This window comes from Macrotis lagotis, chromosome 1, assembly GCF_037893015.1.
Source record: "Macrotis lagotis isolate mMagLag1 chromosome 1, bilby.v1.9.chrom.fasta, whole genome shotgun sequence".
Classification (NCBI taxonomy): domain Eukaryota; kingdom Metazoa; phylum Chordata; class Mammalia; order Peramelemorphia; family Peramelidae; genus Macrotis; species Macrotis lagotis.
Genome location: NC_133658.1, coordinates 835510590 through 835536004, shown reverse-complemented (window position 1 = coordinate 835536004; position 25415 = coordinate 835510590). Strand labels below are relative to the sequence as shown.

At 40.7% G+C, this 25415-nt stretch overlaps 2 protein-coding genes across 5 annotated transcripts in view; both read left to right on the top strand.

Annotated features, from left to right (window-relative positions):
• The first annotated feature begins 11340 nt into the window (after positions 1-11340).
• LOC141508567 (folate receptor alpha-like) lies at positions 11341-17749 on the top strand. Of its 4 annotated transcripts, XM_074217312.1 has the most exons (7): positions 11341-11490; positions 11657-11718; positions 12623-12714; positions 13196-13354; positions 16168-16356; positions 16502-16637; positions 17208-17749. In XM_074217312.1, the coding sequence occupies exons 4-7, from the start codon at positions 13208-13210 to the stop codon at positions 17486-17488; spliced, it is 753 nt and encodes a 250-aa protein (XP_074073413.1). In that variant the 5' UTR covers positions 11341-11490; positions 11657-11718; positions 12623-12714; positions 13196-13207; the 3' UTR covers positions 17489-17749. The 4 variants fall into 4 exon arrangements, with proteins under 4 accessions (XP_074073413.1, XP_074073411.1, XP_074073412.1 ...); XM_074217310.1 differs by lacking the exon at positions 11657-11718; XM_074217311.1 differs by lacking the exon at positions 11657-11718 and having other exon boundaries at positions 12623-12718.
• Positions 17750-24015: 6266 nt separating this feature from the next.
• The window catches only part of INPPL1 (inositol polyphosphate phosphatase like 1), a 31967-nt gene continuing 30567 nt past the window's right edge, over positions 24016-25415 (top strand). The window contains exon 1 of the mRNA XM_074217308.1: positions 24016-24221. Coding sequence (XP_074073409.1) covers positions 24016-24221 — 206 coding nt within the window. The remainder of the gene's footprint in view (positions 24222-25415) is intronic.

The following is a 25415-nucleotide window of genomic DNA, read 5'->3' as shown; positions in this document are numbered from 1 at the left end:
CTGGCTGTTCCTCATGCCTGGAATATTCTACATCCTCATCTCCACCTCCTGGTTTCACTGGTTTCCTTCAGGTTTCAAATAAAATCTCATCTTGCCAGGAGAAATTTCTATAAATCCCTCTTATTTTAGTCCCTTTCCTCTGTTGGATAATTCCAAATTTTATCACATGTATAGCTGGTTTGTTTGTAGTTAGTTGAATATCTTTTTATATTACAGTTCTCTTTTTAATTTTTCCCCCCAATTATATAGGATTTTTAGCGTTCATTTTTGTAAAGTACCCTTCCCTCCCCTCACCCTAGGCTAGCATTTGATATAGAGTATACATGGACATTCATGTTACATATATTCCATATTAGTCATGCTGTGAAAGAAGAATCAGAATAAAAAAGGGAAAAAACATGCATGAGAAGGGAAAAGCAAAAATCAGATTTAAAAAATGAAAATAGCATGGTTTTTTTTTTATATTCACAGGTATTTAAATGCTGAATTAAGTTTAGGTGTGGTGATGATGTACTAAGATGAACTCTCCAAGTGAGTATTCACTGCTATTTCACATGCTATAGAACATGTCTGCAAACTTTAGGTTCAATAGGTCTTCAAAGTGAATCCTAGGGCACAACTGACCTTAACACAGGTACTAAGCAGAAGATTCTATCTCAAACTGAATTCATCTGGGCTTCTTCAGTCCCACAATGATGGGATATTTTTTACTCAGGATCCTTGGATACTAAAATACACTGGAATAATTTCAATAATTTAAAGGGCAATCAAATCATTATAATGAAGCTATTTATGCATGAAAAGTTAAGGAATTAAAGTTGGAAATGCTTAGGTTTGATTTTGATTCAATAGAACTTTCTTTTGGACAGGTTGGGACACAACTTTCCCCCAAGAACAATTCCCCCACCCTGTAGGCTTTCCTTATTGTTTAGTAAAAGAAGCCAGATTTAATTAAAACTGTCTGAGATAGAGGTGGAGCACAGTACCTTTGATTAAAAAAAATTACCTAATCAAATCTTTTAAAATAAACAGAAAAGCATGAAAGCTTGGTTGTGACTGGAATTAGGACCAAAACAGTGGAAATAGAATCATTCTCATTTAAACACAGGCCTAACTAATCTACTTAATTTCTCTATTAGGACTGCTGAACAAAATTTTTAAAAAGTAATTCATTATCAAAGTTCTCAGGTTGATGAAACCAATTTAAATAGGGTCATTATGATATATGTTAAAAAAGAAAAGAAATCTCATCATTAGAAATATCTCTTTTTTAAAATAAGGCAGCAGACAACCAATACTCATTAGTGGCATTTTTTAAGATATGCTATCAGGTTGGCCCTATCTCCCTTCTTCTTGATGCCTACAAAGATTATCTTTGTCCAAGGGAATGTATTTCTTTGGGTTTTCCAAGTATTCCATCAAAATATCCTCTCTCCAGGTGATACCTTTCTTTTTGTTGGTATAAGTATATTTCTCTGTGTAAGAGAAATCTGGAGATTGATGAGTCTTTCAGCCAAAAAGTCCTTTCAGATTATATCCCATCTTGTGCTCTCCTCCCTTTTCAACAGTGTGGCATTGTGTACACTTCTGAACAAAACTCTTGCTCTTCTCTGTATCACCTATTGTGAATTCAGCTCAACCTGCACAGCCACATGTGCTCACCATCTCTTTCTCCAATGCGCTAACTCTTGCTTCCTCTTGAAATATCATATATACATTTTTAGGTTTTTTGCAAGGCAATGGGGTTAAGTGGATTGCCCAAGGCAACACAGCTAGGTAATTATTAAGTGTCTGAGGCGGGATTTGAGCTCAGGTACTCCTGACTCCAGGGCCAGTGCTCTATCCACTGTGCCACCTAGCTGCCCTGAAAATATCACATTTTGTCATCATTCAGATTCCATATTTCTTTCTCTGGATGTGGATGGTATTTTCCATCACAGGTAAATTTTAGAATTTTTATCACAGTCATTTAGAATGTCTTTGATTGTGTTAATTGTTGAGAAGAGCTAAGTCTCTCATGCCTGATCATTGCACAGTGTAAAGTGTTAAGATTCTCCTGGTTCTGCTGATTTCACTCACATCAGTTCATGCAAGTCTTTCCATATTTTTCTGAAATCTGCCTGTTTATCATTTCTTACAGAACAATAATATTCCATTATATTCATATATAATAATTTGTTCAGTCATTCCCCAATTTATGGGCATCCCCTCAATTTCCATTTTTTTTTTTTGCCAATTCCATAAAGAACTATTCTTGTACATGTGGGTCTCTCCTTCTTTTATGTGTTCTCTTTGGGATGCAGACCTAATGTATGCACAGATTTATTGCCTTTTGGGAGTAGTTCCAAATTGCTCTATAGAAAGGTTGAATCAATTGACAGTTCCATAAATAATGCATTAGTGTCCCAATTTTCCCACACTCCTCCAATATTTGTCTTTTTCCTTTTCTTCATATATGTCAATTTTATAGATGTAAAGTGATACCTTAGAATTGTTTTAATTTGCATTTCTTTAATTATTGGTGATTTGGAGAATTTTTTCAATATGTCTATAGATATAGATAGCTTAATTTCTATATCTGAGAACTAGATGTTCATGTCCTTTGACCATTTATCATCTGAGGAATGATGTGTATTCTTATAAATTTGATGCAATTCTTTCTGTATTTTAGAAATGAGATCTTTATCAGAAATACTGGTTGTCAAAATTATTTCCCAACTTTCTATTTTCCTTCTAATCTTGGGTCCCAAAATTAACCAAATGGTTTAGCCTGAGACCCATTTTTGGCCAATCAAGGAGAGTAAGAATGATTTGGGGCTTGTAAACCCCAAGCAGTCTTACAACCCTAACCACTATCTAGGTACCCAAAACCATAGGTCATGGAGTTTCCAAGAAAATGACCAAACCCCTGTCCCACTTTTTTATTTTAGGTGAGAGAGTGAGGCAAAGGAAGAGTTATAAGATCTATCAACTATCTTCTATTGTCCTTCCCCATCAAATCCTACTTATCTTCCAAACTTCCTTCTTTGTTAAGGTCATTACCATCCTTCTTCCCAACCTCAGGGTTTATCTTCTGCTTCTGCCTCACTCTACACATCCAATAAGTTTTTCAGTTTAGTATCTAAAACATCTTTCCTGTTTCTGTCTCCTTCTGGTACAAATCTAATTCTGCTTCTCAGATTTGTTGATTGTTTAAAATTTCCCCAGATGTGAAAGAGCTCTAGTCAGAGCCAGGAAACCTGGTTTCTAGTTCAGGTTAAGTTTTATGATCAAGGGTTACCTCATTGTAAGATGTGCTGGAGTCAACTCAAAAATTATTAAATTTTCACTATTTTCACTTCTCAGAATCAGCAGTGGCTCCAGGACTTGATTTTTTGTTTTGATGACTGTTAGGATTTAAGAAAGCAATGGAAAAAAATGTCAATATTGCAGATTAAAGTGTATTGAACTGCCCCCCCCCTTTTGAAAACTAGTTAAACATTTACCAGTACACTTCTGAATTTAAGCCTCTCTGATCCTGAGTTTTCTCATCTATAAAATGAACTGATTAGCCTAGATGACCTCTAGGATCTCTTTGAAGCTCTTAAATTTGATGCGTCTACAAATTAGTAGTTAACTGACTAGAACTGACTAAATGTACCCTACCATTTGAGATCAGATGATTATTCATCCATAAAAGCAAAAATATTTTCCAGTTTGTTCTAGGAACTTGATATAGTAGATCAAGTGAATTATTGTTAGTTTTTGGTCAAATTGACATTGATTGAGGGTCATCTTGTACAACTTCTTTACTAAATTGAAAATCTCACAGTTCTCTTGACTCTGCTAATTAGAAAAAATGTTAACACCTAGTACTGATTTGAGAAAGAACATTCTCTATTAGAGTATGCTCAGAGAACGAATCTATGATATCCTTTATCTTAAAAGGATATAACTAATTATGATAACTTTTAATCCAGAAATTCAATGCTAAGTATAAATCTAAACTGATGCATAATAAAACCAAAGGCCTCCTATACACCAAAATATTTATAAGAGCAAAGAACTGGAAACAAAACAGATGCATAATTATTGGGGGGAAATGATGTTTTTGCACATGTATATAGTGGAATATTATTGTGTGGTAACAGTATGACAAATACAGAGAGGTATTGGGAAAGCATCCATGAATTGATGCAAAGTGAAATAAGAAGAACCAGGAAAACACTATATGTGCAAGGACAACAATAAATAAATGGAAAAAACTTGAAACAATGCTGAGAAATTATAATGATATAACTCGGTCCCAAAGAAGAGTAGAGGAACCTCTATAAGTTCTTTTCAGAGGTTGACAGATCATGGAAAAAATCCTCCCCTGCAAAAACAAAAACCCCAAAGCATTGTTTTTAGGGACAACTAGGTGGCACAATGGATACAAGTACAGGCCCTGGAGTCAGGAAGACCTGAGTTCAAATCCAGCCTCAGACACTTAATACTTACTTAACTGTGTGACCTTGAACAAGTTACTTAACCCTATTGCCTTGCAAAAATAATAAAAAATGTTGCTTTTGTCAGACTTTTTAAATATATTAATTTTACTAAACTTTTTTATTCCCCTCTTTTATCCTTTGCCATAAGTTTTTCTAAAGGAGAGAAGAAGAAGGGATGCATGGGGAAATATATGTAATATAAAAAGAAAAAGAATAAATAAAAAGTAAGTGAATAGGGATGGGATTAGACCTGTGATTTCACAGAAATATGATTAGAAAGCTCCTCTACCAATGATGCTAATTCAGACCTTCTTTTATAGTTTTAGAGAGTTTGATTTGTCCAAAGTCACAAGGCTATTACGTATCAGAATTGGAACTTGAACTCAAGTTGGAATACCTGGCTCTGAAAAAAGTTCTATGCTTTAATCTCTGTTTACATGGACATCAGCCTATATGATATGGCTGTCTAGAAATACCTTACATTCTAATCCTATCTTTCCATGATCTAATCCTTGATATACAATGGGGGAAGGAGCTGAGGCAGCACTAATTCCATCTTTTATTGGAAAGTATGATGATGATGATGATGTTGATGATGATGATGATGATGATGATGATGTTGTTTGTCCATCATTCTCCAAGACCATGACATCAGGGAGGTGATGCCTTAATAAGCAAGTGATTTAGATTTGAGTGAGGAGGTATTGTGCTCACTAGGCTTACTTTCTCCTCCAGAATTAACATGATCAAGGTTAAGTTACTTGTCCAAGATCACACAATTAGTGTCAAGTGTCTGAGACCAGTTCTGACCTCAAGTTCTCCTGACTCCAAATTTGGTGATAAATCCATTGCATCACCTAGCTGCTCTATTGGGAAACAAAACAAAACAAAAAAGGGTACAGGATTGTCTTGCCCTTATGTTATTTACTATTATCTATAAAAAGCAACTCACAGTTTTAATACCAGAAGGCTGTACTCAATCGCATCTTCTTTAGGATATTAAAATCTTTTTGCCTTTCAGTGGAAAATCATTTGTTCCTTATGCTGTAAAACACCAGTTTATCAATTTATCCTTTTCTAAGTTCATTTCTTATATTGATAAGATATATCTAGGAGTTATACACAAAGCAAATGTATGAATTTCAGCCTAAGAGCAACAAATAAAGCAACAAAAAAATTCTGACTCCTACTCATTCAGAGGCATTGACATCCATCTGTAATCTTAATTTGCCTTCCCTACACTCATCTATGGTCAGTGGTTTGATGAGAAACTAGGATTTCTCACAGTTGAAGTAAAAGGAATTACAAATTTCCTTAGGGGCAGGGTGATTTCAAAAAAAACTGGAAAGACTTCGAAGAAACAGGAGAACCAGGAGAACATTGTCCATAGTAACAGTAATATTGTTGGATGAAGAACTGTGAATGATTTAGCTAATCTCAGTAATACAATGATCCAAGCCAATCCTAAAGAACCAAGGGTGAAGCAAACTATCTGACTCCAAAGAAAGAACTATTACTGTTTGAATATAGACTGAAACATGTCATTTATCACTTTCTTAAGTGTTTTTCTTTCATTTGAGTCTTCTTGCACAAAATTGATGAGGTCAATTAACTTCATTCAGTGAAGCACCTTGCAAGGACTTGGTAAATTCCTGCTCAGTTGATAGAATACCAACTCTGGAGTCAGGAGAATCTGAGTTCAAATCTTGTCTCAGATACTTGACAATATGTCCTAGGGTTATATCCAGTTTTCCTGATCCACATCTGGTCACTGGACCCAGATGGCTCTAGAGGAGAAAGTGAGCCTGGTGACTTAGTACTGCCTCTTTCCTCTCACTCAAATCTTGCTTGTCATGGAATCATCTCCCTGATGTCATTGTCTTGATTGAGAATGAAGGACAAGCATCATCAATCAGTCAATCAATCACTAATTTGACCAGTCAAGATATTCTCAAACTTAACCCCTCATTATTTACTCCTTAATCCCACCCTAATGCTGCCCTAACTCCTCCCTTAGCCCTTTTCCAAATGTACTCACTAATATGGAAATGGTTTACTTACTTGCATATGTATAACCTATCTCTGATTGCTCACCATCTAAAAGAGGGATACAATTTGGAATTCAAAACTTTTAATAAAAATGTTGAAATAAATAAAATTAAATTATTAAAAATAAATGAAAATGTTGTAATATTGAAAAAACAAAAAATTTCACCAAGGTTTAGTCTTGGGTTCGTTCACCTGTTAGGATGAACTTCTTTTTATTCCTCTCTTTTTACTATTAAGAGACACTTTTTTCAGAGCTAAGGTCCACCAAGCAAGATGTACCCTGAAAACAAAAATAATTTGCACTTGCCCTCTAGATGAACTCACCCAGAACAAAATCCCAGTATTGTTTCACATCAGCACCAGGTGATCTCTGAGTTCTAAGCAGGGCCTACAACACTTATGTTGCAGTCATGATGTCCTGCTATGAATCAAAATTGTTCTCATTGTTAATGTTAACCCTCATTGTTACTGTTAACCCTCATTGTCAGAACTAGGGTTCATTGCATAGCCACTAGTTTATGTATTGTGATTTGCCCGCACTAAAGCAGGTCCTGGCACACATGTATCTAGTTTCTCTCCTCCACTGGAATAAAGTTTTTTGTTTATGACCACTAGTTTTTTTATTTTTCAGAGTTCACTGTAGTTGTACTAACCTATGTAAGCTGTTTGGTATTTTCAAAGTTAATATCGATTGCATAACCTCTGTGACTCTTTGGTCATTTGTTTTCAGAACTGACAATGCCTGTGTTTTGGGTTTCCCAAATTTGAATCTTGATGCTTATTGGTATACCTCTCTTTGAACTTGTGCCTGGTAACTGCTAAGTGCTGTTCCTGCTAATACTCTTCCCTGAAACTCTATGTAATGGAAACCTCTCAGAGACTGAGTAGGGAGACTTCTGACTTTCCTCTTCTATGAAACAACTTTTTCAAATTATGGATTCATTCTTATAACTAACATGCCATGATTGAATCTCTTAGCTGATTTCACAAATAACAAAAGCAATACAGCTATATACAAAGAAAAGCAAATGATAATTCCTGACCTTAAAGATCTCACTTTCTTAGTGAGGAGTCAGCATGCAAACAACAATGTACAAAATTGAAATTCTTTACTGAACAATTTTTAGCTGTTCTATTTTGAGAATGAAGAAACTGAGTCTGAGAGAGTTTAAGTGACTTGCCCTTGATCACAAACCTATTAAATGTCTGAGGTCATATTAGAAACTCAGGTTTTCCCGAGATTTGTGTCACCTAGATGTCTAGAGCACAATACCAAGTCATGAGGTAACATAGTTTAGCTAAGAATTCTACTTTATCAAACCAGAATTATATAGTAGCACTAAAAATTCTTTTCGCTTATTAGTTGTGTGTTTGAATAGAATAGTGGATGAATTTGGACACTTTCTTATACTTCTCCCTTTATAAAAATAATTATTTTGGACTCCCAGTCTCCTTGGAATATCTGAGACAGGGCTAAGGGTACTAGAGAGGCTGGGGGGACAAGCAACAGGGACAGGCTTTCTCTACCTTCTTGATATGTTTCTGTTCTTGAACAATCTCATTTACTTCTTTTGTTTGTTTTTGTTTTTTAGGTTTTTGCAAGGCAAATGGGGTTAAGTGGCTTGCCCAAGGCCACACAGCTGGGTAATTATTAAGTGTCTGAGACTAGATTTGAACCCAGGTACTCCTGACTCCAGGGCTGGTGCTTTATCCACTGCGCCACCTAGCCTCCCCTAATCTCATTTACTTCTGAATCAGAGCATAGGGAAATGGCCATGTTGGACTTGAAAGTCATGCTCTTTGGGACAGGAAAACCTAGAATGTATACATATATTCTATATATGTAAATATATTCATATATACATATATTCAATATACATATATTCAATAACATGCTCAAAGTTTTATTTAGTTTCATATTCATTTAATTCCAAGGCATTTCTAGCTTAGGGGGAGAGATATCCAAATGGGCAAAGTTTCCCATTCTTTTCAACATGCCTGCCCCAGAACAATTTCAGGTTCTTGATAGGACCCTTGATAGGAATTTGGAGCAAGGAAAAGTTATTTTAAAATATAGTCTGGATAAACATTCCAGACTTGATCTAACAAGTCATTATCTCATTAGTCTCAGACTACTTCCTCGCACCCTTGACTTAAAGAGATCTCTTTCTAGGGGTGTTCTGTAAGACAATTTGCTAAATTTTCAGGGTTAGCATTTTTCCTTACAAATTGGCAAACACTACAAATCATAGATTGATTTATTATTTTGTTGACTGTCTAGACTTTCAAAAGTGATGAATAACATGTTAATAATGCACATTAAATCTTAAAGTATGTATGTAGTGGGTGCCTTTGTTTGTTTAACTGCTGTTGTTCATCCTTTATACATCTCCTGTGCAAGTTTTTATTATTTTTATTATTATCCCTTCCTCCCTCCTCTCCCTCAGTTCACATAGGCAATCATATCCTTACCTGCTCTGACCAAAGGAACATAAACTTGGATCATTCAACTCTTGCAAGATATCTTGGGCTTTACAGCTAGTTTTCTTTCTTTTTTCCTTTTCCCTATTTATTAAAAATAAAAAGCTGGAACAATTAAGTCTTTTGCTCCATGTAGTTTCATTTATGATTTATTGAAATATGCACTGGAAAAGTAGGCTTTGATAAAATTCATTGGGATTCAAATCCAGCTACTTATCATGCCTTCATCCCACGGCACTGCCTGTCATTGATTGTCCAACATTAGGTCCCAGTCCAAGCCTCATGTAGTCATTGGGCTTTGATGGCTCAGAGTTGTGTAAATTGCAATTGTTTCTTTTCTGTCTCACTTAAATCCAATTTCCTTGTAAGTCATGATGTCACCTTCCTGGTGTCATTGGTCCTCTTCGAGAACAAAGGACAAACCATAGTAATATTTGGCAAGAATCTAAGTCAAACTGATCGCTCTATAGTTTATGAATATTTCTCTCTTAATTCCTCCTCTCCCTTTTTTTTTGAAAATGAGGACATTTCCCCCTTCCCCCCCCCCCTTATAGAATATCTTTCAAAAATCACTGACAGTGGCTTAGAAATCTCAAATCTCAATTACAGGTCTCACTGTCTAGGTTTTTTTTTTTGCAAGGCAAATGGGATTAAGTGACTTGCCCAAGGCCACACAGCTAGGTAATTATTAAGTGTCTGAGGTCATATTTGAACTCAGGTACTCTTGACTCCAGGGCTGGTGCTCTATCCACTGTGCAACCTAGCTGCCCCTAGGTCTCACTGTCTAGAAATATAGTTTGTATGGTGACTGAGAAGTGCTCGTTTTTAAGTTTGCAAGGAGGGCATAACTTTAGAATTGTCCTCCTTGGTCCTGGTGGGTCATTTTATTTGTAGAATTCTTAGTTTAGTGCTTGTTATTTGATAGGTACTTAATAAATACTTGTAAAAGAAATGTTCTATTTTAGGCTTCCAGTCTCCTTGGAATCTTTGGGACAGTGTACTGGAGATGTTGGGGGGACAGGAGAAACAGATGGAACAGAATCTCTCTCCCCCCTCTATATTTTTCTCTGCTTGGGCAATTTCATTTCCTTCTGAAGCGGGGAAATGACCATGTTGGACAGGGAAGACAAGTGTATATAGAACACCACCCAAGTTCAATGAGTACTGTCTTAGCCAGTCCTTAGGGGGCTGCCCCTTTGGAGAATACTTGGAACCAGGTGCTAAACCACTCCCTAGAAGAATCACTCTTGTCCAACTCACTATGGAAATATATTAAGTAAGGGCTTCTGGAGTGAAGCTCTCTCTCGTTTTTTCCTCTCTTTTCTTCTTTGCAGTTTACTTTCTCTCTCTAAGCTAGAACCATGCTCTCCTTGCCTGTCACTGGAGCAATATGGTCCCAGCTCCATGTGACCAAATTGATGTTGATCTAAGCTTTTCTTCTTTCTTCTCCTGGACTCCCTTTCATTTCCTTCTCTTTTCTTTTCTTTAAGTTCTTTTCTATGTTATTTCTGGACTTGTAACTAAATTCTTTCCTAAGTCAGTGTTGTTTCTGTGAACTTTTCCAGCTGGTAAAATAAAATAAAACCTGAGTTTTTCCAATTCCAGAGCTAGTCATGAGTTTTTACTTTTAAGAACTCTCATCTTTATGGTGCCATCACCAATTTCCTATCTTCACTTACATTCTTAAAATCTATAATGATTTCCTTTCCCTAATTCCTGCAACTCTAGGGACCTCTTATAACACACACATACACACACACACACACACACACACACACACACACAATAAAACAAAACAAATTCTCACTTTGTCCATGTAGGACAAGATGATCTCTAAGGTCCCTTCTAGCTCTAAAAATCTTATGATCACATGAGATTATGTGTGTAAAGCACTTTGAAAAATCAGGTTACTGTATATAGTGAATGTCAGTTTTCAATGGTTCTCAGTTTCCCTGTTTCCTAAAATAAAGGTTAATCTTTAAGCTAAGTCATGATTCAGGTATCATAAGAAACTAGAATTCTGACTCTCTAACTTGAACATTACACAATTCTAAGTTTCTCTATTTGACCTGAATTTAGGGGCTGGACCATAGGGAAGGAGAGGGAGAAGGGAAAGGGAGAAAGTTGTCTTGGAGGAAAGGAAAGTCTGAAGGAGGGGTACCTCTTCTCTCACTTTTTCAGTTCAAACTATTTTTCCTTAACCAGTCTACATTCCATGAGACCTGAGGGCAAAAATTAATGGTGTTGGGGAGGGGGGAGCAAAAGGAATTGCCCTTCAAACTTTGCCCCCTGAGATTGCTAGCTAACTCCCTTGGTTAGAAGGTCCCTCCTCAGCTGGGCAAGCCTCTCACCTGTCAATCCCTGGTCTCCTTGGTCACTAAACCTTCAGTTCTCCTCTGGAATCAAATGGGAGGGACAAGGGGCCAGAACTGAAGCCAGAGCTGGATCCTAAACAGGGCCTCTGAAGGTCTTTTGTACTTTTTTCCTGGAGGTAGGATGTCTTTTTTTTCTCTTCCCCATTAGAAGCTCTGTTCAATTCCCTTATTTCATAGCTTGGGGAAGCTGAGGTACAGAAATGGGGAAGCATTTGCCCAAGTTTACATAGTCAGTCAGCAGAAGATGAAAGATTAAAGCCATTTTCTTTACTTCCCTGGCAGGGCTGTGGATCCAAATCTCTAGTTGCCTTGTCCCCCTAGCTCCCCACCACAGATTGCTAGAAGTGAGTACAATGATCAAGAAAGGACTCCAGAGAGCCTTTGGAGTGAATGGGAGGGGGGTGTTGTGGTGGAACTGAGGAAAAAACTCAGGGAAGGGAGAAAGACTCTGGGGGGATGAAATGGGGGAGCCCCTGCTGGGAGAAGAGTCCTTTTCTGTTCTCCAGTCTATCTTTGTCTTGGAAATTTCTAGCTATAAACCTCTCTTACCCTTTTCTGCAAATCAGACCCTCATGACAATTTGGAAGTTTCCTTCTGGAAAATTGAAGCCTTTTGAATTGGGGTGGGGTAGGATAAGGAGGAGGAAAAGCTAAAATGATAATTTTCCCCAAGGGAGGCAGCCCCACACAGGGGAAGGGGCAGGGGAAGGGGCAGGGGGTGGCAAACTGACTAGGATGATTCAGGTTGTATTCCCATTTTTTGGCTTGCTGTATGACCTTGGGGAAATCTTTTCTCCCTCTTTGGACTTCAGTTTCTTTAACTATAAAATAAATGGATTGGACAAGATAATCCCTGAAGGACCTATTTACTTCTTAGAACCATTCTGGCTTTCACATCAAACATTTGAGGTCCTTCTTGGTTCTGAAACAGAGAGATGGCAGTGTATTTACTCCCACTGGCTCTGGGAGCTGCAGTTAGAGCGTAAGATAGAGGGTTTCCAGCACTAGGGTTTGTTCTCTATCCCAGAGAGCAACTTTATTAGGAGTCTGTGTTAAAACTGGAATCAAACTTTTGGTCTCAGTGATGCTTGGGGCTGAGGATGGGGTGGCAGAATCCCTTTTGTTTGGGAGGAAGGGAGGGAGGGAGGGAGGGAGAGAGAGAGAGAGAGAGAGAGAGAGAGAGAGAGAGAGAGAGAGAGAGAGAGAGTTAAGATTTTCCTTTTTTTTTTTCCCTTCTCTCCTTTCACAGGGAAAAAAGTACTAGATCATTTCCGCTTGATAAAGTTTCTCAAGGAGCAGAAAGCTTTGGTCAAAGATCAGAAATCCCACTTTCAGGAAGATTTGAGTATCTGGGTTTCCTGCCCATCCCCTCCAGCTTCTGCTTTGCCAGGACCTTTTCTCCTCCCTTCCTTCCCCCACCCCCACCCCCACTCCCTTCTTTCTCCCCTCCCCATTCTGGTCACCCAAGAATTCTTCCCAAATAAGGAGTTTTTAACCTGGGAATTTATGGATTTTCAAAACAAATATTGATGACTATTTCAAAATAACTTTCCTTGGTAACCCTATGTATTTGATTTATGCACTGGAAAACATTATTCTGAGGAGTTCAAAAGCTTTCCTAGACTACCAAAAAGGTCTTTGATTCTAAGGTTAAAAGCTTTACCTTAGATCCTGGACCCTCCCATCCCTAGTTTCACTACCTAGCATTGGAGGTAGTTTTAATCATGACTTTCCCTTCTCCCTCTTCCATTCTCTTCCTTTTCTGCTTCTTGGTCCCATCTTCCCTTCAGCTCCTGACTTTCTCTTTTTCCTTGGGTTCCAGATCCCAGAGACCATGATTCAACCAGGATGGGGATTGCTGTTCCTGGGCCTCATAGCTATGGCATATGGACTGCGGAAGGGTAATGATCTGCTCAATGTATGCATGGATGCTAAGCACCACAAGTTTGAGCCTAGTCCTGAAGACCAGCTTCATAACCAGGTACCAAGCAGGGAGGAAACCTCCTGGGTCTAGGAGACCACAGTATGGAATTCTGAACAGGAGATGAGACTCTTGGACAAGAGGGGATAAGTAGCACTGCACACCCTTAATTTAGGCTCGGGAATGTTCTTTATGTTCCTACTATCAAATGGACAGTTTAATAGTTTCATCACAACAGCAATAACCATCGAACAAAAGAAAAAAAGCACATTTTGCAGATGAGAAAACTGAGGCTGAAGAAAGATGGAATATGTATGGGGTCAGATAGCTGATAAGTGGTTATGCTGGGACTAATCGATATCTCAGGCAAACATTTCAGGCTTCTGAAAGTTTCATAGAATCCTAGAGTATCAGAACCAGGAATGTTCAAACCACTACATTCAACAAATATTGTGATCCGTGAGCTTGGTACTGAGAAAAGTGGGGGAAGATTTGACATAGCTTACCATCAAATGGAGAAAAAAGAGATTAAAAAATATGGTCCAAAGGGAAGGCAAATAAGGACAGAGAGAAAGTTCAGAGAAAGTTCTTTAAGAGGTTTGAAAAGAAAGATGATTAATTTTTTTTAACCTGATAATTTTAAAAGTTTCATTTAAAAATAAAAGTATATTTTTATCTCCACAATTCCACTATTGGAAAAATAGGAAAACAAAAAGCCCAAAGATCTTGTAAGATATATATTTGTGGTTGCTAGGTTTTAGTTGCTTGGAGAACAAAGAGAAAGCAAGATAATCCGGATTCAAGATTTATATTGATTTGGTTGTATGGTTGTTCTTGCATGAAGAAGATCAAAATGCCATCAGTGTGTTGGTTCAAGGTATAGTGTCTGACTTGGTGGTCATATGAATCTGACTGGGAATGCTCTACAACAGGTGGGATACAAATAGTCCATGTATTCTACTGTATTCTACATTAGATGTAAACAGACAACAACAACAACAATTAAAGGAAACATGAAGAGGGAAAGAACACAGAAATTTCAAGGATAGGATGACTATTTACCAGATTGAATTTTTCAAACCAACTTGGGTCAGAGTAGGTGATGTCTAATGGTTCTGATTTTGGGAGAGGCAACATGATAGATAGGGACCTGGACACATAGTCTTTAGACTTGTGTTTTCATTTTATGTGAAATGCTGACATTGGGCTAGTCATTCATCTTTTAAGGTCCCCATTGTTGTTTGGAAAGATTTGGTAAATCATAAATTGCTTAAATTTTTCTCTGAAAAATAGTATGTCAGAACTAAGCATAGAGCAACAACTCATACCCTATAGCAAAATAAGGTTGAAATGTTTGAAATGGTTGCCTGATTTGGACATAAAGGGTGATATCATAAGCAGATTATGAGAATAAGGAATAATTTACCTGTCATATCTATGGAGAAGGGAAGAATTTATGATCAAATAAGAGATAAAGTAATTTAGATCACATTAAAATAAATTTTTTTTGCACAAACAAAACCAATGCAACCAAGATTAAAAGGAATTCAGAAAGCTGGGAAAAAAATGTTCACAGCTAGTATTAATGATAAAGGTCTCATTTCTAAAATATATAGAGAACTGAAGTCAAATATATAAGAATACACATCATCCCCCAATTGATAAATGGTCAAAGGATATGAACAAGTAGTTTTCAGATGAATAAATTAAGTTATCTCTAGTCATATGAAAAAATATTCTAAATCACTATTAATTAGAGAAATGCAAATTAAAATGACTGAAGTACCACCTCACACCTATCAAATTGATTTATATGATAGAAAAGGAAAATGATAAATATTCAAAAGAATATGGGAAAACTGGGACACTAATACACTGATGGTAGAGTTATTTTTATTTTATTTTATTTTAGTTTTTTTAGTTTTTGCAAGGCAATGGGGAAGTGTCTTGCCTAGGGCCACACAGCTAGGTAATTATTAAGTGTCTGAGGCCAGATTTGAACTTAGGTACTCCTGACTCCAGTGCCGGTGCTCTCTCCACTGCGCCTCCTAGCCACCTCAATGGTAGAGTTATGAACTGATCCAACCATTCTGGAGAGCATTTTATAACTATGCCCAAAGGGCAATAAAACTGCCCATGCCCTTTGACCAGGCAATACCATGACTAGGCCTATTTCATAAAGAGATCATAAAAAAGGAAAAAAAGATTCACACATACAAAAATGTTTATAGAAACTCTGTAGTGTCAAAGAATTGGAAATTGGGTAGAAATGCCTGAATAAGTTGTCTTATATAATTGTGATGGAATACAATTTTATAAAAAATGATGTGCAGACAGATTTCAGGAAATCCTGGAAAGGCTTAAATGAACTGATGATGAGTGAAGTGAGAACATTGTACACACTTACAGCAACATTGTGTGATGTTCAAATATGATGGATGTAGCTCTTCTCAGCAATATAGTGATCAAAGACATTTCTAAGACTTGTGCTGGAAAATGTCATTCACATTCAAAGAACTATGGAGTCCGAATGAAGATCAAGGCATTAATGTCTTTAAATTTGTTTTGCGTTTTTTCTCTTGTAGTGATTCTTTCAAAATATGACTAATATGAAAATATTTAACATGATTTGTATATATATATATATATATATATATATATATATAAAACTTACATCAGATTGCTTGCTCTCATGGGAAGGGGAGGGGAAAAATTCAGAACTCAAAAAAAACTTACAATAACTAATGTGGCAAATGATATTTATGTGTAATTGGAAAAAATAAAATACTATTGAATGGGGAAAAAAGAGATGGGAATTTCTGCCCAGCTCCTTAGATCTCTGTGCCTTCCCTTCCCTCCCTCCCCCACCCCAGTGTAGTCCATGGAAGAAAAGAGCCTGCTGCACAGTAAACACAAGTCTTGCTGCACATGAAGAAACCTCTTACCTGTACAACTTCAACTATAACCACTGTGGGATGATGACCCCAGCCTGCAGAAGGCACTTTATCCAGGACACGTGTCTCTATGAATGCTCCCCCAACCTAGGACCCTGGATTCAGCCAGTAGGTAGCTTGAGGGAGAAACAAGACTTCTGCCTTTATATGTGAAACTCCCCTCCCCTCCCTTACTGCTGTAAGCTCAGTCTCTACCCAGGGATAAATGCCAGTGTTAAGAGTTTGAAAACTCATCTTCCCTCTTCCAAACAAGGTGTCCTCGGGTTGGCGGAAGGAACGGATCTTGAATGTTCCTTTGTGCAAGGAGGACTGTAACCAGTGGTGGGAGGATTGCCAATCCTCCTATACTTGCAAAGAAAATTGGCACAAAGGCTGGAATTGGACTTCAGGTAAGTCTTGTCTCAGGATTTTCCTGAGGCTATAGGGAGAGAGGGCCAGGAACAAAGGAGAAGGTTGGGGAGGGACCCTAGGACAAGAGAGTTGGAGACTGGGGGTGACTTATTTTGCATAATATTGTCCCCATTCCCTTCATTTATGACTCTCTGGGTGAAGGAGAAGCTTAAGAGATTTGGGGAAATGTAGTTGATATAAATACAAGATTTAGTAGAGGGCTAGGGTTAGGCATGGAAAGTTGGGGTTAAAGGGAGTAGAGATGTAGGTAAGTGGAAACCTGGGGGAAGGACCAGAGGGGTTGGCAGAGGGCTGCTTACAATTTGGGTATGTGGCTCTGGATTCAGAAGCTGAAGGTACAGCATGTAATTAGTTGAGGTGGGAGAGGCTCTAGACATTTAAGAGTTAGTGTTTGGGGGCTCAGGATAAGGCCTAGGATCCAGAGTTGGTCATTGTCTAGGAGTGGAGGAAGTCTGGAATTTGGGATTGAAGGCTGGTGGTGAAGTGGATCCAGAGTTATGGAGGAATAAACATGAGTCAGGCTGATGTTCTTCATTTCCTTTCCACAGGGATTAACGAGTGCCCAGTTAAGGCTGCCTGCCATCCTTTTACATTTTACTTCCCAACACCAGCCTCCCTATGTGAAAACGTTTGGAGTCACTCTTATAGTGCAAGCTCTTTTGGCCGGGGCAGTGGCAAATGTATCCAGTTGTGGTTTGATCCAGCCCAGGGAAACCCCAATGAAGCTGTGGCTAAATTCTATGCTTATGGCTCTGCCCCAGGCAGCTTCAGTTGGGGGGCCAGTTTCCCCCTCTTGACTTTGACACTGCTATTGCTTCTCTGGGGTTAACCTTCATCAGGCATGACATCCTTTCTCCCCAGTTTTAAGCAAGACCCAACTCTAGTCTTCCACCTCTTCCTCTGCCTAGCAAAATTCGTATCCTGCCCACCCCACTTTTTAGGGGAAGTTAGATATGTTTTCTACCATTTCTAAAGTAAAATTCTCCTTACTCCTTTCAAGTAGGGATCATTTCTTTGATTATATTTGTATGCCTAGTATCTGGTCCATGTATAAGTAGGTTCTTAATAAATATTGATTAATTTAAAAAAATCTCTTTTCCTTATCCTTTCCAGTTCTTTCCCATGCAACAGAAATTTTCCTTTAGCACTCTGTTGATCAGAGTGTTATTTCAGTTGTGTTTGACTATGACACCATTTGGGGTTTTCTTAGCAAAGATAAATGGTTTGCCATTTCCTTCTTCAGCTCATTTTACAGTTGAGAAAACTGAGGCCATCAGGGTTAAATGACTTGACCAGGCTCACAGTTAGTTTGAAACTAGATTTGAAGTAGGCTTGATTCACTGAGTCACCTAACCCCCCCCCCCCCCTTTAGCACTTAACTCTAGCCTGTTTTGCCTGAAGTTCTAATCAAGTAAGGTCTGGATGATCCCTTGACAACTTTGCAATTAATTACCCCTTGGGAGGTGGGGTATATTCAATGATCATCAACTCTGCTCATCACTATCAGGCAAATAAGACAGAATAAAGTAATAGAGGTGAGAATAAAAGGTTCTTCTCAGCTACCCTCCACCTCCAATAAGCAACTGGGCATTGTTGTTGGTGGGGCAAGTTAGGGTTTGCTAAGGTGATCTTGAAGTGATCTCAACTTCTGTTTCTATGCATTCTGGGTCCCTAAAAAATTATATAGTACGATGCTGATATTTGTCCTTAGTTTTCAAGAAGACCATGATGACATCAACTGATAACATGATAAGTGTGTGACTTGGATTTGAGTGAGGGGGTTGCTGGGCTAATTTTCTCTTCTGGAGCCATCTGAGTTCAGTGACCACATATGAATCAGGAAGACTGTAGATAGCTCAGGATGCAGAACAATCAGGGTTAAATAACTTTCCCAGGGTCATACAGCTAGTATACACTCTACTGAAGGAAGAGGCACATTTCATAAACAGAGTGGTATGAGGGGAAAGAACAATGGATTTGGGCACAGGGTTCTCCAGTAAAAAGAAAGGATTGAATCCTTTGAGAAAGATAGGAGTAGTGGTGGAGTTCAGTTGTACAAGGTCTCTAGGAATCCCTTAATCCAGAAGTATCTGACCCTCCTGAGTACCTGCTAGAAACAGATTAAAATATAATCAGAAAATATTTTGTTAAATTTACAATAAAATGTTAAACTTTTAAACAATTTGCGCTCTACGGGGATTTTTATATACTGATTAGGAGCCCATTTTTATTTAGGGTTGACAGCATTGCCCTATTCCAATTCAGTTTTAACCCCATAATGGTGTCTCTCTTCTTATGTTCCCCTCACTTCAGGGATGATCAAAGTAACAGGTTCAACAATTCTATAATGAAGAAAAGGATTCTGGGACCCAGAAAAGAAGAGAGACTTTTCTGAGTCAACATTCAAATCAGAGTATTTTAGAACTGGATGATATTTTTATTTTTATTAGTATCTATTTGTGATTTCATTGCTATCAGGAACTAACTAGTGAGTTCCCTTTACTCAGGCAGCTCTACAATTATAATTTGTAGGAGGGAGTTATAAGTTAGGTGACTTTTTCAATTGGGTTCCATAGCAAGTAGTATCAACTCAGAAATAAAAAAAAATGAGCTACCAGAGGTGATGAGCAAAAAACTCTCTTTATTCTGTTGGAAGAAGGAAACTTGACTGTGGTGCCCATATTTGTTCTAGGATTGAGGAAACCCAAGGCATCCACACTTAAGTCTCTCTCACTCTCTCTCTCTCTCTCTCTCTCTCTCTCTCTCTCTCTCTATATATATATATATATATATATATATATATATATATATATATATATATAGTTGTGACTAAACAAGGAATCAAGCAGTGAGATTTAATCATATCAGTGAGGGGTAACAGCATCAATGAAGCAAGTTTGTGTAGTGTAAAAAGTCTATTCATAGCAGGATTTCATGACAGGACTTCCTGCAGAGGTTTATTTGATCTCAGAGACCACCTGGGGCTGGCTTGAGCCAATTCTGTGATTTAACTGCAGCAAAGTTCATCTGAAGGGTGAGCACAAAGAATTGTTATGCCCAACTCAGGGCATAGTTTGCTTGCTGGACCTTATTTCTGGAAAACAGTGTCACTGAGCAGTAAAAAGAGAGACATTACCCTTTTAGCCAAAGGGGGCAATTAAAATAGAACCTCCTCTGCCATTCAGGTCAAGAAAGGAGAGGCAGGTATAAGCTGTCAAAAGTGAATAAGATTTAACTTAGATTTCTATAACAAGTGACTGAAAATTCCCCTATTTCAGAAATATTATTGATCAAATTAGGGAACAGAGAGGAATTGTCCAGGTCTAACCAAAATATCTCCTGGCAATTAGGTCAATTAGAGTTTGAGTATTTAGAGAAGATTCCCTTACTATAAAACAAAGCAAAGGGTTCACCTTCTAACCCTAGAAACTCCTCTAGGTATATATATGTATCTATCTATCTATCTATCTATCTATCTATCTATCTATCTATCTATCTATCTATCTATCTAATAAGGTCTTCTAAGACTCTTCTGTTGAAATGCATCCTGCATCATCTCTAAGGCTTCTTAGATCTGCATATCTTGCCTCCTCCCCATCCTTATACTGGGGATTGTACCCTTGGAGTGAACAAGCAATTGTGATGTTTCAAATCAGTTCAAATGGATACTGCTATTTTAGTAAGAGGACCCACCTATCTGTGAGAGGTCTGGCCATTGAGCTTGACCCCTTCACTCTAGCTTAAAAACCTCTGTTAACTTTTGTCCTTGATTAGGACAAACTCTGGAAAATTTAACGAAAATTTCTTTCCAATGGGATAAATTCAACCAGGACCTCTCATTTGGGAGAGATCTATCTTTTTTACTAAGCCAAGATGCCACAAGAGGCTAGTTGAGAGATTAGAGTTGAAGGACAACTGAGGGTAGCAAATCTTAAAATTTGTTATCTCCTCCCCCTTAGCAATGATGAAACATAGAAAAAGAATGGCAATTTTTATCCCAGAAACCTATCAGAGTGTCTTTGAGTGAGTAGATAAAGCAATAGGTTTTGTCTAGCCATTGTAACATGCAGAAAAAAAATGAGGGGGAACCAAAATGTAGATGTAAAAGGCTTTGGTGATTAGACACAACAAAAGGGAAGAGGGAAAAAAACTCAGCCCTTGTCCAGAATTTGTTGACACCTATCTCATCTGGCTGTCTATACTTGAGGTCCCTCGAAAGTTCTTCCATTCAGTCAAGAGCAAGGGCTTTTTTTCAGATGATCCAGAAGTCTACAGCCACAAATTTGGCAACTCTGAAGGTAAGTAGAAGAACATAGTAGAATGTCTTAGATTGAGGGGATGAAGTGAAAAGGTACAATCTCCTGAATTCAGAATAGGAGGTGTAACACTCCCCAAATATCTAACATAGCAACAATGACTGATCTGTAGGATCCAGTTTTCAGAGAAAAGGTATGGGTTACTTGAGGTGTACAATTTTGAGAAAACTCCTTACATCAATCTATGGATCTAAGTTTTTTTAAAAGCATAACCCATGTCCTTAATTAAGGGACAATTAAAAAGTACATAGAGTCAGGTTACAGATTAAACTACTTAGAGTGCACACCATGACCTTGTTACACCTCACTGCCTGGATCTTTTGTCTAGCCACAACTGAATGTTTCAAGGCTTAGCATCTATACTTTGGGTCTCCTCAGTACTAGAGCAGACTTGGACACCTGTCTAATTTTCCTAGTCTTATGTAGTTTAAGAAAGTTTTTTGCTTATAACCTCTTTGAGCTCTTTTATTTTATTTTTATTTTTCAAAGTTGACACAGTATAAAGCTTTTGCTCTAACTTCTGTGGCTTTTTGGTCAGAGTTGACAGTTGGTGTAATAACCTCTGTGGTTCTTTGGTTTATTTTTTTTTTTTCAGAATTAGCAGTTGGTGTACAACCTCTGTGAAATTTTTAGTACTTTCAGAGGTAATGCTTACTGCATAACCTCTGTGATTCTTTGGTAATTTATTTTTAGAATTTGATAGGTTATATCTTTTTTAAAATTTTATTTTATTTTTCCATTTACATGCAAAAGTTTTCAATATACAGGTTATTATCTTCATGTTTACCACGGTAGAAATTAAAACTTGCAGAAATGTTTACTAATTTAGTTAAAAGTCACATCCATTATATATTAACACGAGTCACATTTTAATGAAAAATATGCTTTCCAAAAAATTAGGAGAGTTGTTTTTTTCATATTTTTTGCAAATTTCTTTTAAAGGTCTGACTTATTAAGAAACAAGAATTTTTATCTGAGTCAGTTTGTTGAAGTATATGAAGAAAATTAAGTCTCAAACAATATAATTGTGAAAGGGAAGGGAATTCTAAAGGTAGTATTTCAGTATTATGAAAATAGTTTTGACCTCAAGGACTCTTTGAAAAGATCTCAGAGTTCTCTAACCACACTTGGTAGAACACTGATTTAGTCTAATCCCATCACTTAAATGAGGAAGCTGAGGGAGCAAGTCATACAAGTAGAAAGGAGTGCTTCGGCTTTGAACCTAAGAAACCAGGCCTCCTCCTTGCCAAGCATCTCTGGCTCCTACATCCTGCCCACTTGAGGACTGATAGTCTGGGTCCTGCGGTGCAGCCCTAATGCCCAGCTTCCTAATTTCCAAGTGAAAGTGCTTTGAAAACAAAGTGCTTGTGGCGGTGGGTGGGGGGCTCTAAGGCTTTGGTAATGCTACCACTTTCTGCCCCTCTTGCTCAAGGGCACACAAAGGGGTAGGATGGGAGCCAGCAGGGGAGCAGAGTCGGGGTGGCTGCACCATGCCCCGTTTTTCTCCAGCCCGGGAGACGTCCTGGGGGGCCGGGCCAGGAAGTTACCACCCCATAGACCGGGCCTCGGGCAACACATTCTGGCCGAGATCCGCCCGAAACTTCTCTGGCCCAGACTCTGGGATCCAGAAAGTAGACTTGAATGACTCGGGGGGGGGGGGGGGGGTCGGGACAAAGGCGGCGAAGATGGAGAGGCAGGATGGGGAGGGGTAAAGCAAGGAGGAGGGAGACCCGAGGGGATGGAGGGAGCTCGGGAAGCCGGGACGAGGCGGGGAAGACGAAGGAGAGGGCTGAGCAGAGATGGGGGAGGCGGCGGGGCTGGCACGGGCAGGGCAGGCGGAGGAGCGGCCGGGAGAAGCCGCTTTCCCCAGGCCGAGTCTCCCAGGAGGCGGGGAGAGGCAGAGCAGGGCGCGGGGCGGGGGGCTGCGGGGCCGAGCCCGGCCGGAGGAGGGCCGGCGTCCGGCCCAAGGCGACCCGCGGCCCCGGCCCGGCCCGGGGAAGAGGGGCCCGAGGGGCTCCCCAGGTGGGCGCCCCCAGAGCCCGGGCGAGCCCTCCGAGGGGCCCTTTTGGGGAAGAGGAAGGAGTTGCCCTTCGGCGCATCTGCCGGGCGGGGGCCCCTTTCCCAGGCCCGGGAGAGGCCTCGGGGGCTCCGGGGAGGGGAGCCCGAGAGGAAGCTGCCCCGGGGCTTCTGGGGGGCCGGAGTTGGGGCGTTGGGGTGGCGTCCCTCGGGAGCGAGGCCGGGGCTCCTGGGTGGGGGGTCACACTAACGGGTTTTTAGGGTCACGCTAAAGTGGTCTCGAGTGATTTTGGAGGGTCTTGGGGTGACCCGAGGCTCCCGGATGTATGAAGAAAGTCCGTGAACAATGTTTAGGGGATACCAGCAGCGTTTAGAGGTTCTTCTGAGGCAGAAAGTTGGGGGTCACTTGGGGGCCGACAGGCACAGGACCTCGGAGTGCAGATTTGGGGGGAACTTGAGGGATATCTTTGGGGATGATTCGTGGGGGCTTTGGGGAACTCCGAATAGTAATCGCGGAGGACTTGTATATGTCGAATCCCCGGGAATGTGTTTTAGGGGTTCATTGGGCAGAATTTGGGGATCCTGGTGGTCTGGAGATTATGGGGAATCTCCGAGGGTATCTTCTGAGGGTCTCTAAAGGGTACTGGGGCATAATCGGGCAGCGCTCCGTGGATCTTGGGGAGGTGCGGTGGGAGGCGGCTTGCCCGAGCATCCGAGGGGCGCCCCAGGGGGTGCTCGGGTGGCGGGGGCGGGGGCCCCGCAGCTCCTCCTCCCTCCAGGCCCCTCCCCCTCGCGCCTCCTGGCTCCCCTCCCCCCTCGGCCTCCGAACAAACTTTTCTTTCTCTCCCAAGTTGCCGACTGAAGCCCGGGAGAGGAAGGCGCCGAGCGGAGCCCGCGGGGCCCGGCCAGCCCGGACGCGGAGCCCGGAGTCCCGGCTCCCCTTCCTCCGGCCCAGGCCCGGGCCATGGCGCCTCCGCTGCAGCCTCGGTGACCGCCCTGCCCGGCCCGGCCGGCCGCGGGGCCCATGGCGTGCGGGGGCCCGAGCCCCGGGGGGCCCGGCGCGGCGGGGCTGGGCCCCGGGGCCGCCCTGGGCAGCCCGGCCCCCGCCTGGTACCACCGCGACCTCAGCCGCGCCGCGGCCGAGGAGCTGCTGGCCCGGGCGGGCCGGGATGGCAGCTTCCTGGTGCGAGACAGCGAGAGCGTGCCCGGAGCCTTCGCCCTCTGCCTGCTGTGAGTGGGGCCCCGGGGCGGGGGGCTGTGGGGGCTGGCCCGCCCGGGGCTCCGGAGCCGCACTGGGGTGCCAGCACCAAGGGCAGGGGCAGCGGCTGCCCTGGCGGCCCGGGCTGTCCGGGCCCTTCTTCACTTTGCTCTGTGGAGCTGCGGGCACCGGCACCAGGGCATGAGGCTGCGGGAGGGGGCTCCTAGTTGTGGCCTGCTGGGTTTTCCGCAGGATGCAGCGGGCAGCCTTGAGATTCCGGGAGTGGGGTCGATCTGAAAAGGCAGCTCGGTGCAGATGGTGGTCCTTTGGGCGCTCAGTGTGTTTGGGTTTATGTGGGGACCAGGAGGAGCCTATACACGGGGGCTCAAAGTGTTGAAAGGGGCACCAGGAAAGGCTTTGTGCCTGTTGGTTGGGGTGGTCTTAGTATCTGGAATGCCTCTAGGTCCATTAATTCTGTCGAGGTTTGCCATATCATACTCCCCTGGGGATACTGAGCTGGGCCTGACCCTAGGTGTCCCTCCCTTTCTTTTCTTACAAGGACCCAGCAGCTGCTTGGCCACAATCCCAGCCCCCCAAGTTCCTGGTGAAGCCGAACTCCATTTGCTCTTCCTCCTTTTACCTCTTCTCTCTGTGTAGTGTTAGGCAGCACTGGGTAGAATTTTGCTCATTTATAAAGGGGGAGAGTACTGGGGAGAATGAGATAGTCACAAGATCTCAAAATTGGAGGGTGTATTGAGGATGTGTGTGTGTGTATGTGTGTGTGTGTAAATGTACAGAACTGTTAGGATGATGTGAGTTAGGGTGTAAATAGGAACTCCTGTGTGTGTGAATGGATACAGTGGGGGTGTGAGGAAATGTTTATGATTTTGAGTATGAGTTTTCATAGGCATGTATGCTTGTATGAGAGGCAGATATTGGGGAGTCCACCAATGAGAGGACAGATGTGAATGGGGAGAACCAAGCAAGAAGTGTTTTTTTTCCCTTGAGGTATTGGCTTTTGGGTTTAGGGGTGCCTCTACCTCTTTTGTTGTCTCTGGCTCCCTTTTTTTGTCACATTTTCCCTGGGGGCTGTTATATTTAGTTAGGCTCTGAATCCAGTCTTGGTGGGGCCCCTTGGTCTTTGGATTTAGGACTTTAGGTTTCTGGGCTGGGCTTTGGGTTAATGTGGGCACCATTCTCTAGATTTAAGGCTGTCACCCTTGGGT

What these genes read in the sequence shown, in the direction of transcription:
- LOC141508567 (XM_074217310.1), top strand. Translation starts at nt 13,208, where the DNA reads ATGATTCAACCAGGATGGGGATTGCTGTTCCTGGGCCTCATAGCTATG. An exon ending in TAGGACCCTGGATTCAGCCA is followed by an intron (nt 16,357 to 16,501) that starts GTAGGTAGCTTG and finishes CTTCCAAACAAG; the next exon opens with GTGTCCTCGGGTTGGCGGAA. An exon ending in AGGCTGGAATTGGACTTCAG is followed by an intron (nt 16,638 to 17,207) that starts GTAAGTCTTGTC and finishes TCCTTTCCACAG; the next exon opens with GGATTAACGAGTGCCCAGTT.